Genomic DNA, 17,315 nt, shown 5'->3' on the forward strand with positions numbered 1-17,315 from the left:
AATTACAAAAAGAAACACATAAAACTTTCCCTTGCAAAGCTGGTCAGTAGTTACAATTTGAAGAAAAAGGGTATGAGAGATATCCAATTTTTACCAAAAATTAAGAGAGATAAAGACAGTTTGCCTCAGATTTCATTCCATCCTTCTTAGAGACCAGGCCAGGGCCTCTTTTCAGCCAAAACAAAGATTCCAATGATAAGAAATCGCTAGAAAAAGCTACAAGAGCTTTAAGTCATGTGACCTTGAAAAGGTAAAAGAAATCAGGCAGACAACAGGTTTGTTCTCATGGTTCTCAACTTGTGGGTGGTGACTCCCACAGGGGTTAAAGATCAGATATTAACATTAGTTAACAGTAGCAAAATACCGTTATGAAGTAGCAACAAAATAACTCCATAGTTGGGGGTCACCACAACATGAGGAACTGTACTAAAGGGTACAGTGTTAGGGTTAGGTTAGAACTGCTCTAGACCATTCTAAACTACAGTTTGCCAAGGCAGTCAGGAAAGTGGTTTCCTTAGCCAAGCCATTTGAGCTTGCCAAAGTGCTGCCTAATCCTGCTAATGTTCTTCACCACCTAGTGGCCACAGGCAACTTTAGAAAACTTAGTCCTCCTGAAGTGTTTGGCCCAGTGCAGTCTGGACTCAGCACTTGTCTGTATTTGAACCTTTCCTATCCTTCTGTAAGGATACAAAAATGTTACCCAGCCTATTAACATCTATTCTTCAACACAGATTTGCAAATATTTAACATTTCAGATATACTTAAAGAGCATATCAGGTTTTAAAAAGGTCATTCTGCAGTATATTGTGGAGTGAGCTAAAAGCCTGTGACATGTATTCTGAAACTTCTGCTGTCTATAGAACACTGGTGAAAAGACAAAGCTAGCAACCACAATATCACCACAATAAGCAGATGGTACAGCTGGAAACTCAAACATGTGGTCATTATAGGACCAAGTGCATTTACCTTGCTTGCAGCTCAACTCACATAATTAAGTAAATTTTACTAAGCCCTTCCAGTTTAGATTATACTCTTCTCAGTCTATTAATCTACACGATCAGATTACACAAAGAAAATAAAAGCTGTATACTTTGATTTGTTATACAGGTGGGAACTACTTGGACTTCACTGTTTCTCAGTGAACTGACAGGTTAAGCTTTTGTGTGAGGGTAGGAAGCAGGTTCACAATGATATACAGAGAAAAAGATATCTAAGGGAGAAATACCATGAGGATGCAGATACCCAGCTATAAGAAGCACTACAGACTCATGCAGCCTGCTGTCAAGAAACTGCTTTACACACAATGGAGACAACGACTGCAGGAAAATGAACACATGCAGAAAGAAGTTTGCAAGCCCAGATACACCCTTTAATCATAACCAAATTAAAGACTCGGGAGCTGCTCCGACCTGTTAACTTAGGACTTGAGGGGTCCTGTGTATGTTGGTCATTATTTTGTCTTAGTTGTTCTGTATCTGCTGTCTCACCTCATGTAGAGAGACTTTGCTTCTCCATGTTGAGAGCCTTAAATATGAATATGCTTGTGCTTCAAAACACCACAGAAGATACACGCATATCCCCATCCTTCTGTGAAAATCCACCCAAATTAGCACTAAGCCGAGAGACACAGAAGGAATGAATAACCGGCAAGATAGATTCAGTTGTTTCTTTCTGGACTGTGTCTCATGAGAATGGGATTGTGAGGGCTTATAGTCTGGACCTGCTGGACAGCAGTTTACATTTTCCGTTCCTTTATAACCTGGTGCAAGACTGAGTCAGATACAACTTTAACTCAAAGTCAACAAAGTGGAATATGCTGAGGGAGCAACAACCACCAACTCTGCTTGAAGCAAGACCAACTCAGGGATCCCTTCCCCACCACCACTGCTATTCCTTGTTTGGTTTGGGATAAATATTATCTTAATCTTCTCACAGAATAAAGCATGACCAGTGTACAAACAAAAGAATTTTTTAAAGTTCCCTCTGATGCATTTTACGTTTTACATATTCAACATACATTGCAAACTCATTTTAAAGGACTCTAGCATTTCAAACTAAAAATTTTGAAATATAGCGACTACCTTTCCCTTTCTTCTCCAGTTTCATCCAAGACCCATGCATATGCAAATGAAGCCTTGCCAGCCTTTTTAGATTCTTGCTCATACTTATGCATAGTTCTTTTGTTTACATTACCCAGAAGATAAAGCATATGGCCCATCAGAGTACTTTTCCCAGCATCAACATGACCTAAGGAAAATTGATTCAGGATTAATACTAGGTACATTCAGATGTTGTTCACATTGAGGCATTGCAACACTAATCCAATAGCTTGCATCATTAACTACCAATTTGTATCAAGGTTAAAACACATAAATGGGGGAAGGGTAAGAACTGCACACAATTTGCCTTAGAGAGGGCAAATTTTCCCATTTTTTGGGAACTGCATTCCATTTTCAAAATGTTCACCAAATGAAACTGCCACAAGCCAATGATGATGCCCTCCTTGGTAACATGGTACCATTTCACCCTGGGTGACTAGAATGCATTATGATGCAATGCCTCTTTGCTTTAAGTCTATGCTGCTCCAAGAGGCTGTGTTGCCTCCTAACAGGGTCCTGCTGACCCAGCAGAACAAGGGCATACCAATGACCACTAAGTTGAGGAGCTGCTTCCCGCCCTGCCTCTTCTCCAATTCCGTCTTCACGTCTATCTGCTGCCTCAGCTTGCCAGACTTTCTCACTGGTGTTGGAGTGGAGCCCAGCTCTTCTGACATTTGAACAGAGGGAGGTGGAAGGGCAGATTTCGGAGTGCCAGTCTCAGGAACATTAGAAGCGATGCTCACATCATCACCAGGAGGTCCTTTGTGAGGAGCACGCACATGGTGTCCATTTTCCTCAGAAGTTAAGCTGCAGAAAGTAGACCAGAAAAACTGAGAAAGCCATTTCAGATGCTGTCCAACTGAGGCAGAGGGCAGGGTGTCTCTTCATAACCCTTATATTTTGGGTCTCAGCCTGTCTGTCTCAGGTTTGTCAAGCTGGAAAAGAAAAAGTGACCAAAGCCAATCCACACAAACGAAGACTTGGAATCCTAGGTGTCTACTAAACATAAAGATGCAACCAGGTGTGGTGCACACTGTCAGACAGCAGTCAGCAAAGCTTCTGCATCCAGAGAGGTAAACGCTGCTGTTTATCTATGTGGCCATGTCTGTCTGTTTATGTTTTGAAGGCAGTCTCATTATGTAGACAAAGCTGGACTAAAACTTATCGGCTACCCCTGTTACAACCTCTAGAGTATTAGGATTGGATTGCAACTGTGTAGAATGTTCTACTTTAGTATTATATATTTGTGCAGTAAGACTGCCAAAACCACTCCAATAAATTATCTCTATGTTAAATGATATTTATAACCATTTAATCTGAAAGAATTCTGTCCGTCTGAAACACTATGTGTATGTAGTATTGGTCTAAAAGCCTAAAAAAAAAAAAAACAAGAATACATTATAATATATATGACATGCTATATATTATGATGAACCAGTACACATATAGCAAATGTTCAAACACTCCCAAAGGCTGGGACTCCAGTGTCTAGATATAGCACTGAGACATGAACTTGAAGTACGAGTCTGCCAGAATAGTCTAGAAAGAGCGACAGGACATGGTGGCACATGTTATCTCAAGCACCAAAAGAAACGAGTTATTTATGTTAAAGCTATGAATTCTGCAAAGGTGAACAGAGAGCTTAGCATAGGTGGTCATTTAAATGCTGTTTTAGCAGAACTATTTCTTCTTTCTTATAGAAACCATTAGGAATCAAGTCAGGTAGAAAATCACCTCACAGAGCTGAAATCAATGTGAGAATATTTCCTTGTCTATGGTTTTTGTTTTGTTTTGTTTTTGAGTCTAAATTAGACAGGCCAAGACTTTATCCAAATTATAAATCCTACAAAGTATCTGATTTGTCTCAATCTTTTATTGGACATTTCATACTCAATGAATTTTTCCACTGGGCCCTGTCAAAGTGTTGACTCAAAGATTTTTTTAAAAAAAGGAAAGCCTTACTACATTTGCAGATGTACTAAAATAATCAATATTTCCAAAGATTCTGATCAGTATTTAACTGATGCCCTGTAATGAGCAGGAACACATCATCTTCATGACACATCTAGCACTGTGTCATCTCCTGGCCAGTATTTGGGTTTTATAAAAGCTGTCCTTGGACATGATCTTCTGTAGTTACTTGTAGTTACAGTGTACTGAACCCTTCTCTTCACTGTTTCACAGGCACTCTGTGTATTGTACTGTATTGTATTTCCAATACAATATATTACTTAAATCTTAGCTGCGAACTGCTAAGACTTCAGAGACTTTCCACATTGTGACTGTGGCACCCTTAAAATAAGAGTTGTGTGTTTTATGTATTTGCTCAATAAAAGTCTCCCTAACTAGACATAGTGGCACACACCTTTAATCCCAGTGCTCAAGGTACAGGTAGGTGGATATTTGTGAATTCATGGCCAGCTTGGTTAATGTCTCAAACAAACCAAGAGACTTCCATAACAGAATTAAATATAACTCAACACATTAAGGATAAAAATGATATTTGTGTTAATTCAACTATAATTATGATAGAAATGGTCAAACTTTTAAAATTGAACCAGAACTTAAAGTCATATGCCAAAGTTTATCTCACCCATCACTAAACTGATCTGCACTTGAGGAATTCCATCTCCTCGATCTGACTTATTCCCATGCTCAACTTGAAATCAAGTGAATAAAGTCCTACATTTAAATCCAAACACTGAACTGAGAGACCACTGAACAAGGGGACATATATTCCCATTACCACAGATTTTTATACAACGAGTAAGTTCCTGAGACTGCATCACATATGGCTAAAATGAAAGTCATCCTCGGTCCCCTGCTAGTTATTAGCTTGTCCTATGACAGCTGACGTTGGATGACTTTTTCCCTTTTATGCTTTGGTAAATGAAGTATACACACCTTCCAAATACCACTTATTATTATTTTTCTTTTTTATAAGACAGACTCATGAAGGCTAGGCTGCACCAGACCTCTGTGTAGCCAAGGATGACCCTCAACTCCTGGTCCTCCAGTTTCAAATGCTATAACAGCAGTTTCATGCCACAAGCCCAGCAAATGTGGTTTTTAGAGAATAAAAATTCTGGACAATTTTAAAGAGGCTAAATATTAATATTTTACTAATTGAGATACATGTAATTCACTTCCCTTCTCCATTAAAAACTACTAGAAAATCTTTAGAGATTGACAAACCATTTTATTTGGCAAGAGACATAGTTTATGGTATACAAGGTGCTTGCTGTACAAACGTGAGAATCTGAGTTCAGATCCCCAGCACTCATGTAAAAGCTGGACATGGTGGCCCATTTGTAACATTGTTCCTGGGGCTTACAAGCACATGGACCCCAAGGATCCTTAGAAGCAGTATAGTCTGCACAGTGACACAGGGACTGAGCACATGACAACTCTTCAGGGTACCCAAGTTCAGTTCCCAGCACCAACCCAGGGCAGCTTACCAGCCTCCTCTTCTGACCTCCACAAGTACCTGCATTCATGTGCACATAACCCACACAGGCACATTTACACAAACTTAAAAAATGTAAATCTTTAAAATAAAAACAGATGAAGAACAACCAAGAAAAGCACCCATTAATCTCTGGTCATATGTTTATATTGGTGAGTGCATATATACAAACAAATATCCAAACACACACAATATAACCATACACACAAATACATACACATACTACACCCACACACAAAAATTTGCAAGCACACACAAACATTACTACCTTACTACATCTACACACCAAATGTGCAAACACAGAGTTACAAACGCTTCAAGGCAGTATTTTTATTTAATGTTTAATTTTTTTCCTTTAATATATGGCACATTTATGTGCCCCAAGTATGTGCAATGCCTGCAAAGACCAGAGGAGGGTGTCAGATCTCTTAGAACTGGAGTTACATAGGGTTGTGAGCCACCACATAGGTGCTGAGATTTGAACATAAGTACTCTGCAAAAACAGCCAGTGAGCATAGTTAACCACTGAGCCATCTCTCCACTCTCAAAGCAGTATTTAGTTAGTGAGTCATACAAAGACAAGACTAGAATCAAAACTAATTTCTGAGTCTTGTCTGTCCTTTGCTATACAGAGTCTAGGAGGTAGCTGAATTCCAGTGCTTTATTATGCAAAATTGAAAAAGATACTCTATTCAATCCATAGGAGGCCATGGATGTTTTTAAAAAGGGTGGAGGCTTACAAGTCTTACCCAGGCACTTCAAATCCCATTGTCTGTTTCTTCCCGGACACGGTCATTTTTGCAACTTTTGGCACAATTTCAGATTCACTCTGGGATATCCGAGATATGACTGATTTTCCTAGTTAAGGAGTAAAATATAACAATTAATTTCCAGAAACATATGGCATATTATAAATTAGAGACTGTGATTAATTTACACAGAATTCACGTCTTATAAATATATCTTCTCTTTAAACAGTGAGATAAAGACTCCGAAAGAATAAGGTCTGTTCTGGGAAATCCCCAGCCCTCCGGACACCCATGTTCAACCCCGCCAAATCTCTTTCAAATTTTGAGCTGACTGTTAAGTTTCAGTATTAAGAAACAAGGTGGTTTCTGCTCTCAGCCTTATTCTGACATTCTACCTAGATCCTCTACCTGCCTCCGTGACCACACCCTTTCACAACACTAAAACTGTCTGGTCAGTTGGCAGATGGCTAAACTATTTTTGATCCCCTGAGATTTATCAACTGATGAACAAGTTGAAAGTCTGCTTAAATTTGCTGGAACATTTCATGTGTTTTACTTGCACAGAACAATACTGTGAGGTCTATGATACCCATAATACAGGAGATCTGGACAATGTACAAAAATTAAAAGTATGAGGATAAGCTATGAGCCAGAGTATGAGTGTGTGCATTTGACTCTTTATATATAACTCTAGCTTTCAAAATCAATTTTCAAGGAGTACCAACAGGACTGGATGCACAAAAACATGGAAACTACATTTTACACTGTAAACACACATACAGAAAGTGCCATGTCAATGAGGAAAGATAAGTTACTATGTGCTCACTGTAGGCCAGGCTTGCTTGAAATGCAAAGGTGAACAAGAAAAAAAAATGTGCTCAGTGAGTCCAGACAGGGAACATAAAACGCTTTTAAAAATGTGAAGTTACACTGTTGTCACTGCTAGATGGTCATACGTGTAAGACATGTTGGCAGCATGTAAATTAGAGAGAGCCTCCCCAGACAAGTGGGAATCAGAGCTCCACAACATCAATTCATCGCTCAGTCAATCAAACATAGGAATCTACATCGAAAACCAAAGCTCTTGCAAGAAGGTGGTCTGGTCAGTCACCTGCTGTAGGAGAAAGTTGTTCTCAGTGCAGAAAATGCACCATGTGAAGCTGAAGATAAACACAGGACCACTGGGCCAGACACTAGCCCCTACTCCTGTTCTAGAGATGTGGACAGCACAGGGAAATGAGAGACAGTACAGTAACAATATGTGAAGACAACCGTCTGAGGATGAGGAAAACCATGATGTCACACATTCAGAAATCTGACCATTAAACAGTGTCAGATGACAAGTAGACACTTCACCAAAGTCAGGCAAGGCTAGAACTGGAGCACACTTGCCTTTGTGATTCATGAGCACACACGGTGGTAAGAGTGCAGGGGTAACCTATCCCCTAGACACATACTTTGTACCAAATGGCTCTGTAGGTGTGCCTTTGTATTTTCAATTGTCAGTTGCTGTGCTGGCAGGATATTCTGTATTATCATTTCTTAGGCCCATTACCTGTTTTCTATATGAGCATGTTTGTCCTTCCTCACCTGCTTCAAAAGAAGATTCTCTGAGATTACCATGTTAAAAAGCAAGTAGCCAATTCAGGCCAAAAGGCAACACAGCGAGATGCACCAGGCATTGCCCTGCTGCTGATTGGCTCAGACTGGATGAGTAAGGAAGAGGCTCTGTAGAATAAAGAGCCTCATTATGGATGAGGCGGGGTTAGAAGGACCAGCAGTACCATCAACCAGGGCAGGGAAGACAGAAGCAAGAACATGAGAAAGGCAGAGATATAGAGCAGAGAGAGCCATGTGAAGAGACACAAGGTTGAAACTTAAGTAGCTTTCATTAGGTGGGCTAGTTGAGAGACTGCCCAGCAAACAGGTCAACAGCCTTTTACCATACAGATGGCTTTGCATCTTTATTATTAAAACCCAAGTGGGACCTCTAAAGCCCTACAATAGAAGAACATTAGAAATTTGGAGAGAGAGAGACCAGGGAACAAACCAGAGTGGTCCCATTACAAAGCCCTGAATGTACTTTCTATTTAAGTGTACAAGAGATGGGGAGCCAGGGAGAGATAACACCAAGAAAGGGAACCAAGGGGCCTACAGCACCCAAGGCTGCTGACCATCAAGTGACAAGAGGCTGAAAACTCAGAACAAGGTGATTTTCGATAAAGGTCACTGGTAGTTTATAAGAGCATTTAAAAATTAAGGAAGTAAAAGCCAGAGTGAACCAAACAGCAGAAGGCATGTGAGAAGGCAGAGATATAATATATGTCTGTATCTTTTCATCTGGGACTGGAAAGTCACCATTGCTGATATCTTCCAAGTCTTAGTAATTAATTCATCTGGAAGGAAAATCTGGCATGAACAAATACGAGGCTATTTACCAACAGCCTTTACTTCAGACAGCTCCATTCCAGGGTGGGAGGAGCAATGAGCTTGAGGTCAGAGTCCATCTGTTACTCAACCAGCAGGCTGGCAGGCCCATGCTATGTGCAGATCCAATCTGGCCATAAAGACTTGAGGAACACAGGCATGCAGTGACTGAGACTGAGTGGCCGGGAAGGGAAGTGGCAGAGCACTAGACAAGCATCCAGGACCCCCTGGAAAGGAAAACATGGCTCACTGGACACACTGCCAACAGACAAGAACGCAGGAAGAGCAGGGTCCAAAGCACAGCAGACACTGAGGTGGTGCTGGAAGGGCTAACAGTGCAGAAGGCAGACATGGATGTCTGGGAACCAAACAATGAGCCTTTCTAGTGGATAACTTCCTTTTTTGTTTGTTTTCTTTTAATACAAAACTACTCCTGATGAGACTGGAAAAAATGAAAATTAAAAAGAATGTTTAATAACAAAGGCAGAAATGCTGCTGGGCATGGTGGCTCACAATTTTAATCCCAAAAGAGCCAGACAGAGCTCTGAATTTGAGGCCAGTCAGTTCTACATAGTGAGTTCCAGAACAGCGAGAGCTATAATGAGACGCTGTTTCAAAAAAATGAAATAGAAAATAAACAAAAACCAGGTGCTCAGAACCACAATGAGAGAGAATGTGCAGCTTTTGCCTTTCTGGGTCTGTCTTACTTCACTCAGAATAATCTTTTCTAGGTCCACTCGTTTACCTGCAAATGCCATGATTTTTTAAATAGTATTAGTATTAGTAATAGTATTCCAGTGTGAATACGTAAGACATTTTCGCTGTCCATCTGTTGCAGGACATGTAGACGTCCGTTCCCTGACTACTGTGACGAGAAGAGCAATGAGCATGGCCGAGAAAGGGCCTGGGAAGTCACTTTAAGTCCTCTGGGTGTATGCCAAGAGGGGTGTAGCTGGACCATGTGGTTGAAGATTCTGCAGACTGATCTGCAGAGCGACTGCACCAATCTTCATTCCCAATAACAGGGAGAAAGTCCTCCTCCTCTGCCACCTCCCAGCGGGTGCTGTCCAGTCATTTTGTTCATCTTAACTATTCTAACTGGGACAAGACAGTATCTCACAACTTTTTAAATTTGCATTTATATGCTTTAGGTATTTACTAGCCATTTTTATTTTCTCTATCAAGAACTCTGTTTAGATTCCTAGCCCATTTTTTAAATTGGATCATTTGTTTCCTTTAAATCTTTTTTTCTTAAATTCTTTGTATATTCTGGATAGTAATCCTCTTTCAGAGTATGGCGAAGATTTCTTACTCATTCGATTGTTTCGTTAGCTGTATAGGAGCCTTTTAACTCCATATCCTCAAACATCAGTATACAACAACCCTAGAAACCAATAAAGTCTAAAGGACCACAGAGGCAGGGGCAGCAGACACAGGTGACATGAGTTAGGAATCAGTAACAGGGAGAAGGAGAGAGGTCAGTAAAGGAGAGGACGGACAGGGGAACACCAACCCACAAGGAGCCATCTTTTATGTTCACCTAAAATTATACTCAGTATATGTAAGTGTCTTGTGCACACAGACACACACACAGACATACAGACACACAGACACACAGACACACACACACACACACACACACAAACACTCACACGAGCATGCCTAAAACAAAGTTAAGCCACTTGAACTAGGTTCCCCTTAAAGAACCACAGACTAACAAAAACACTAGTACCAATCTGAAAAATCTCCTTAGAAATGGTTGGTTGGGGAATCCAAATGACTCCCAAGATAATATAGAGTACAGATGTAGCTCTTGGTTGCTTCTCAGGGATTTGGGTGGCTCTCTTGCAGAAGACAACACACACTGTGAACACAGGCCCAGTTGACAGGAGCTGGATCTAACCCGAAAGTCTCTGTCCTGTCATATAGCTTCCATGGTTCCAGAAAGTCCTATGCAAGCTGCCAAAGGGCAGAGGAGAACAACTAAACAGTCCTAGCCAGCTTCAATCCCTGTGGACCACAATTACCAGCATGGCTAGATATGCATAAAGGTGCAGTAACTGGCATTCACATCTTGGTGGCAATCAAAATCTATCTAATAGACTTAAAGCCCATTCAACAAGAAGAAAATCATGTGTGGCCTGAAAACCTAGTCAGCTCCCCAGGATTCATGAGGTCATGAACCACACCCATAAAAAAAGTAAGTCTATTACCCCCATTTTACTAGACTAGCTTAATTTCTTCATTACTACATTCTAAATCTTATCCTTATACCCACGGGTAAAGTGGCTGCCATCCTTCATCACAGAAGCCTCTTTTTACAGTATATGGAGACCATGACAGGAAACCACAACTGGACACAATGCAGAAATCAATAGATCATGGGGGCCCAGCAGCAGCAGATATGTGTACACTACAGCTCCTGCATCCTACGGGACACACTGCATCCTACAGTACAGGGAACACTGTGAGGAAAGACTAAGAGTCTGAATACCAGGAAATATACTGTGAAACAGCCTCTCATAAAATGGCCACATAAACAATATCCTAACTGGTATGTTAATGTGAGAAGGGGGAATCTCTCAGGTCCAACACCTAAAAACACAGCTACAGGCAACCATGTCTGCTGAGAGAAAAGTTGGCCTCTCCCGAGATGAACCTCCTTTTGGTTGTTCAGTATAGAGTAGTTGGCCTGAAAAATATACACACACAACAGCAAACCACATTCAACCAAAGCTGGTAGGTTGTATTTATATATATATTTGTACACACACATACACAAACATGTACATAACAATTATAAAGAGAAAGGAGCCTTCAACTCAGAAGGGCATGGAAATAGTTCAAGGGACAGTAGCAGGGAGAGGCCAGGGTGAGGGGGATGGGAAAACTAATATGCTTTTATTTCAATTAAAAACAATAAAACAATTAGGGGTATTGGGCCCTTTTTACACTTTGTGGTTATTGATGACACATTAACAGAAAAGGCACTGACTGATGTATGCAAGGTCAAGGTTCTACCCAGTAGGTGCCAAGACAAAAAAACCTTAAAATATTACCCTCTAAAACTGAACTGGACACATGAGAAATGGAGACTACCAAATAAAGGGAAGGGTTTGTGTGTGGCAAGGGAGTCAAAATGGATGTGAACTAGTTACTGTGAGGAGTAGGAAATTTGACTGAGTGGCTATGACTGCAAACGAAGCCAGATCAAAGTCCTGGACTTGGTGAAGCACCATCCCAGGGTAAGAGCATCAAGACCTCAGGAAGCAGAAGAAAACTGGCAGCTAACAGCCAAAGTCTTTAATGGTCAAGAAAAGGAGCTGTGAGGTCATAAAGCAGAGGTCTGCACAAGAACGAGCCAAGGCCTAGCACAGGCAAAAGGAAACCACCACCAAGCTGAGACAGGAAAGAGGTCCAGCAACAACAAGCTGGGTTTCCTTGGTCCTGAGGCTAAGAAGGAAGTGAAACAAGCCGATACATGGCAGGAAAGACTGGGACAGCGCTAGGAGGAGTTGGCTTTTGTGAGAAAAGAAAGGTCTAGAGTTCCCAGAGAGAAGAGTGAGGGAAGGTGGGAGACACTTGGTGCACCATGATGGTGATGAAGATAGAACTATGGTGGTACTGCTGTTGCTGCTCCTGCTGATGATGGTGATGCTAAGTGATGGTGGTGGTGGTAATGATAGTCTTTTGATGACTGTGCTAATGGTAGTGATAATGGTTGAGGATATAGCAGTGGTACGTAAAGGGAGGACACACCTGACTGGGTAAAACAAAAGGAGACAAGGTGGACTTGGACTTCTAAAAACAAGAAAAAACAGGATGAAAGTCTCCCTCCGAGGCCCACCAGACTAACTCTAACTCCTTTTAAGCTCATTTCCAGTACTTTCCAGTTTCATGAAAAACATGGATTCTTACATTATTTATTACATTGATATAACATATTTTATTTGTAAAGGTTTTGTAAGCATAGAAGTCAATGTGATGATCTTACACTATTTTTAAGGATGCAGTAAATACTACTTCGGTGTGTGTTTACTATAAGACTCAAGATGCAACATTTCAATTTTTTGATTAATTGAAAATATGCAAGTATACTTTATATATACATATACAATATGCCAGTATAGGCAAGAACACGCTGAAAACACAGCACTAGCCTTCCTATCTTCCTAAATCAGATGATCCTCAAGAACACTAACAAAACCACAGGTCATTCCTAACTAAAACATGCAAATACACACACGAATTCACATTGTACAAAGTCATCCTCATCATTAGCACCAGGCTAGATGGGAAACAAAGCCAACTGAGGTCACAATATACCACCACCAACTCAGTCACTGATACATATAAGCATTCAAATGCACACACACACACACATACACACACAAGCGCACGTGCAGGGGAAACTATCATATCCTTCCTGAGTAAATGGAAATCCATTCACTGTGTGTGCAATGAATTTCCAGGAAACCTCACAGTGCAGCAAGCAAGAACACTGGGTAGAGAAAAGGCCTTAGTTTCCCAGCCCTGCCTTTCTACTAACTAGCTGGTACCTTGCACCTTTATAACTCTCCCCTCAAATTCTTATGGGTGGTCCCAGGTTCCCCTGGGAAATTGGCCCTTCCTGTGACATAGCTTCCAGCTGGCCCTTTTCCTCAGCAATCTGGTAAATGGAGTATGCCGTTTCTACTCACACAATGAGGTGAAATAAATGGTTCCCAGCTTGGAGGATCTATATAGATCTCTTCAAACACTAACAGGTTCCTCACTTTCAACAGGACTCTATGAGGCAAAAACCAAATGTGCCATTCATTCTAAACAAGTATCAAGACCCATGCTCAAGCCATGCAAAATCTACCCAGCCTCCAATTCAGGGCCATCCAAATGTGTGCATCCTAAAGATGAATACTCAATGATTAGCACTGAGTCCCTAGTACAATGGGAAGAACTGTGTGTGTGCTCTATCCTTCATTAAAACTAAGTTATTTAGTTCATCAAATCTGTTTTTTTTTTCATGAGTTCACTATAATGACAGGGTCTACAGCCTAAACAGAATTACCTGCATGCCTACCCAGTTCACCTTCTCCGTACTACAGCCATCTACAACAAAGCATTCCTGAAAAACAACAGCTCCTGTCCCTTGTAGTCACCCTTTGATTCATGCTTCCTCTAGAACTGCCTGCACCTTGTTAGCTACAATGTGCACTTACCCAAAGACTCTTTCTCAGTGTGTACTTTTGTAAAAGATGCAGAGAGACCATAGTGGCATCAGGTAAGTGTGCCAGACTGCTGTTGGATTTAATGGTGGTTCTTCTCAAAAGCATATAAACCACTCTGAGACACAAACTGTAAAATGTGAAATGGACATATATATGTGATAAAAGTATGTGCCTGAGCATATAAGGTTTCACTTTAATCTGGCCCCAAAATGGGGTGAGGGGAGCACAACAGAACTAAAACTCTAACAAACCAATAAACTTTTTAAAAAAGATTTATTCATTTATTATGTATACAGCATTTGGCTGCCAGAAGAGGGCACCAGATCTCACTATAAATGGTTGTGAGCCACCATGTGGTTGTTGGGAACTGAACTCAGGACCTCAGGAAAAGTACAGTGCTCTTAATCTCTGAGCCATCTCTTCAGCCCCCAGGAATCAATAAACTTTTAAGAAATTTTTGTGCATCTAGTCTTTGTCTCTCTCCCTCATAAAACATGCACGTGCGCACACACACACACACACACACACAGAGAGAGAGAGAGAGAGAGAGAGAGCGCTTTGGAAGAACTTTTCCATTTACTAAATATACAATAAAATAAGTAGCATTAAATATTCTTAGAAATTACTAAAAACTGCTTAGAAATGAGGAGGTCAAATTAAGACAAAGAAAAATAAAAACCACAAGTGATAATGGTGATTTACCCATGAAAACCCATGTGTCAATGTTTCATAAATCCTTTACTGCCCAAGGATCTCAGTTATAGTCCATAGACACACAGTTTCCTCATAGTGGCCATCCATTTAAACAAGTTTCATAGGAAAAGAAATCTAAGAATATGCTACCAGAAGCTATATAAGGCACAGCCCTGTCACACCCACAAAATGAGTATCTACTTCAGGATGAAGCTGAAATGCACGTATTTGCAAGAATACAAAAAACAAAATTCCCAAATGAAGCTAAGAAATCAGACTTTCATCTGATAAAATTATCATTGAGTAGTATTTTAGAATAACTAGTTTGAAAATAATTATTGAAATTTGTGGTCGATCAAGTTCATCAATTATAAAATTGGATTTGGACATTTCTGTGCCCATTTAGCTTCTTCAGTTCTCAAATAACTACAAGGATATGATCAAGAAATACTAGAACAAACATGAACCGTGCCGTAAGAAAGGAACTCAGAAGAAAACTCTTGAACCCAGTTTTATTTGCTAAAGAATTATGCAATTAAGTCTGTACGATATATAACAAAAATAGTGTAAACCTGGGAGTATAAATGCAGGGAAGACCATGCTGGGGAGTCAGTTCGAGAATGAGTAGTATAGTAACATCTGTAGATCAGGAACAAGAAGAGGAAACCTGAACTTACCAACCGAGACTTTCTGTACACTAGCCAGAATAAATTAAAATTGGGGACTGCCACAACAGCTCCTCCAACCAGGAGGGATGCATTTATATGTCTGTCACACACAGAAGCTAATACAGAAACAGACATGTACAAGCAGCTGGTCAGTTCCTGACAGCTCTTTCGATGTTCCGAAGGAATGAAGGCAGAGGGAAGCATACGTGTGACTTCTTTGAACATTTTTCCTCTTACAGGAAAGTATTTCAGGGTAAAATCTATTCTGGACTCGCAAAACTCTCAAAAAGTCAGATTCTTTGGTGTCACAGACATTCTAAATGTGATCATTTGCTGCTGTGAGGAGACTGTGCTCAGCATTGTCAGATACTTGGCACCACTGCCCAAATCTCTCCAGACAGGGGAACAGAATTCCTTCAGTGGAGAACCACAGCTATTGAGAATAATTATCAAAGGAATTAAGTGCACAGCACACACTTTATATAAAATCATTTCTCCACAAACCAGCAATTCTAATAATCTTTTCCTATCAGCCAACCATGAAACTTCAGACATTTACTGCTAATTCCTTTCTTCAACTTTTTTTCTATCCAACTAACACTTCCTTTACTTTTCTTCTCAGGAATACCACTCAGATTTGGTCCTTACTTTCTTAACTACTGACGACCAGATGGCTACAGTGTCTGACAGTGTCTTATCTTCTATCCCTTGTTTAACAAAACATCTCTTCCCTTTATCATTGGAGTCTTTTACCCTCATGTTCACATCAAAGCTGACCTCTATACTCAATAGACTTGCTGATCCTATGAAGTAGAAACTACAAAACTGTTTCCCCTAGGTGACAAGGAACAAAACACAGAACATGTAAATCTACATGCACTTTTGCTACCAACAGTCTACCCCATGTCAAGGACTCCAACCAGTCTCTGGGAGGTTATCTTTGTACCTTCTCAGTAAAATAGTATGTGGCCTACATAGTGGGCATTTCTGAGGAACTGAAAGAATTCAGATACTTGCAGTGCCCTTAAAAGTCGACTACCAACAGAAAGGACACAACCTGTGGATCTCTAATCACACCAGAATGATCGCCACTCTGACAATAAGTCATTCATGATGGAAAGAAGAAAAACTCCAACTGTGTGACACTGTGGCAGGGACTGGATTAAAACAGATTGAAGAGGAAGACCATGAGGAACTCAGTAAAAGGAGGAAGATAGTAATAATAAAAGGGGATTGGGAAGCAGACAGCAGTCCATGGAGGAACCCCACCTAAACAGATGATGCCACCAAGAGCTTATCTCACTAGACTCTGCTTGCACACTGGGTGTTTCAGAGCTTGGAAGGTTAAGTTCTGACGTCATCCTGGGAACCCAGTAGGGGCAGTAGTTTGCAAACAGATTGATTCCGAGGGATGTGTTTGACACCAAGGCAAACAAGATGGGAAGAAGTAGCACAATTAAGAGTTGGGGGATGGGCAAGCCCTGTAGCATGCAGGAACTTCAGTGGCCACTAAGACTCCAACTAGATGCACTATTGGAATATGGGGTGAACTGAATGTCAGGAAGGAAAAACCATGAAAACAGGAACCCATGACTGCTGAGACTCTAACCAGATATATTAATTAAGAGGTGATGACTAATCAACATGCTAGTAATGAAGACAGATGCGTAGGCTGATGGGCTGAGACTCCACATAAAACACCAGACTATAAGGCTACAGAGCAGAATTAGTGCTCAAGCTATTAAACTCTTGAAGTCACTAAGACCCATATAGCTAATGACAAGGTGAAGGGCAAAAAGCAGCCAAGTAAAGAATGCTCAGTAGAGAATATGCACCCACCTTCCTTGCAGATCAAGTGAGGCCCAACTCCTTAAATGGAACGGAGTTTCACATATCATGAACCGTGATGTGGTCAAACCCAACATTTTATAGACAAGTATTAGATGACTACTCAAGATCAGGCAGGTGACTAAGGTGACCTTTGACCT

General features: G+C 40.7%; 1 protein-coding gene across 2 annotated transcripts in view; it reads right to left on the reverse strand.

Moving 5' to 3' along the window:
- HBS1L (HBS1 like translational GTPase) overlaps nucleotides 1-17,315 on the reverse strand; it is a gene marked incomplete at its 3' end in the record, with an annotated part of 67,590 nt that overhangs the window by 20,332 nt on the left and 29,943 nt on the right. For both annotated transcript variants that reach the window (XM_080941674.1, XM_080941676.1), the window contains 3 exons: nucleotides 6,315-6,423; nucleotides 2,644-2,906; nucleotides 2,082-2,247 (listed from right to left, as the gene is read on the reverse strand). In XM_080941674.1, the coding sequence (XP_080797800.1) occupies nucleotides 2,082-2,247; nucleotides 2,644-2,906; nucleotides 6,315-6,423 (538 nt within the window). The remainder of the gene's footprint in view (nucleotides 1-2,081; nucleotides 2,248-2,643; nucleotides 2,907-6,314; nucleotides 6,424-17,315) is intronic.

This window comes from Micromys minutus, assembly GCF_963924665.1.
Source record: "Micromys minutus genome assembly, chromosome: 30".
Lineage (NCBI taxonomy): Eukaryota > Metazoa > Chordata > Mammalia > Rodentia > Muridae > Micromys > Micromys minutus.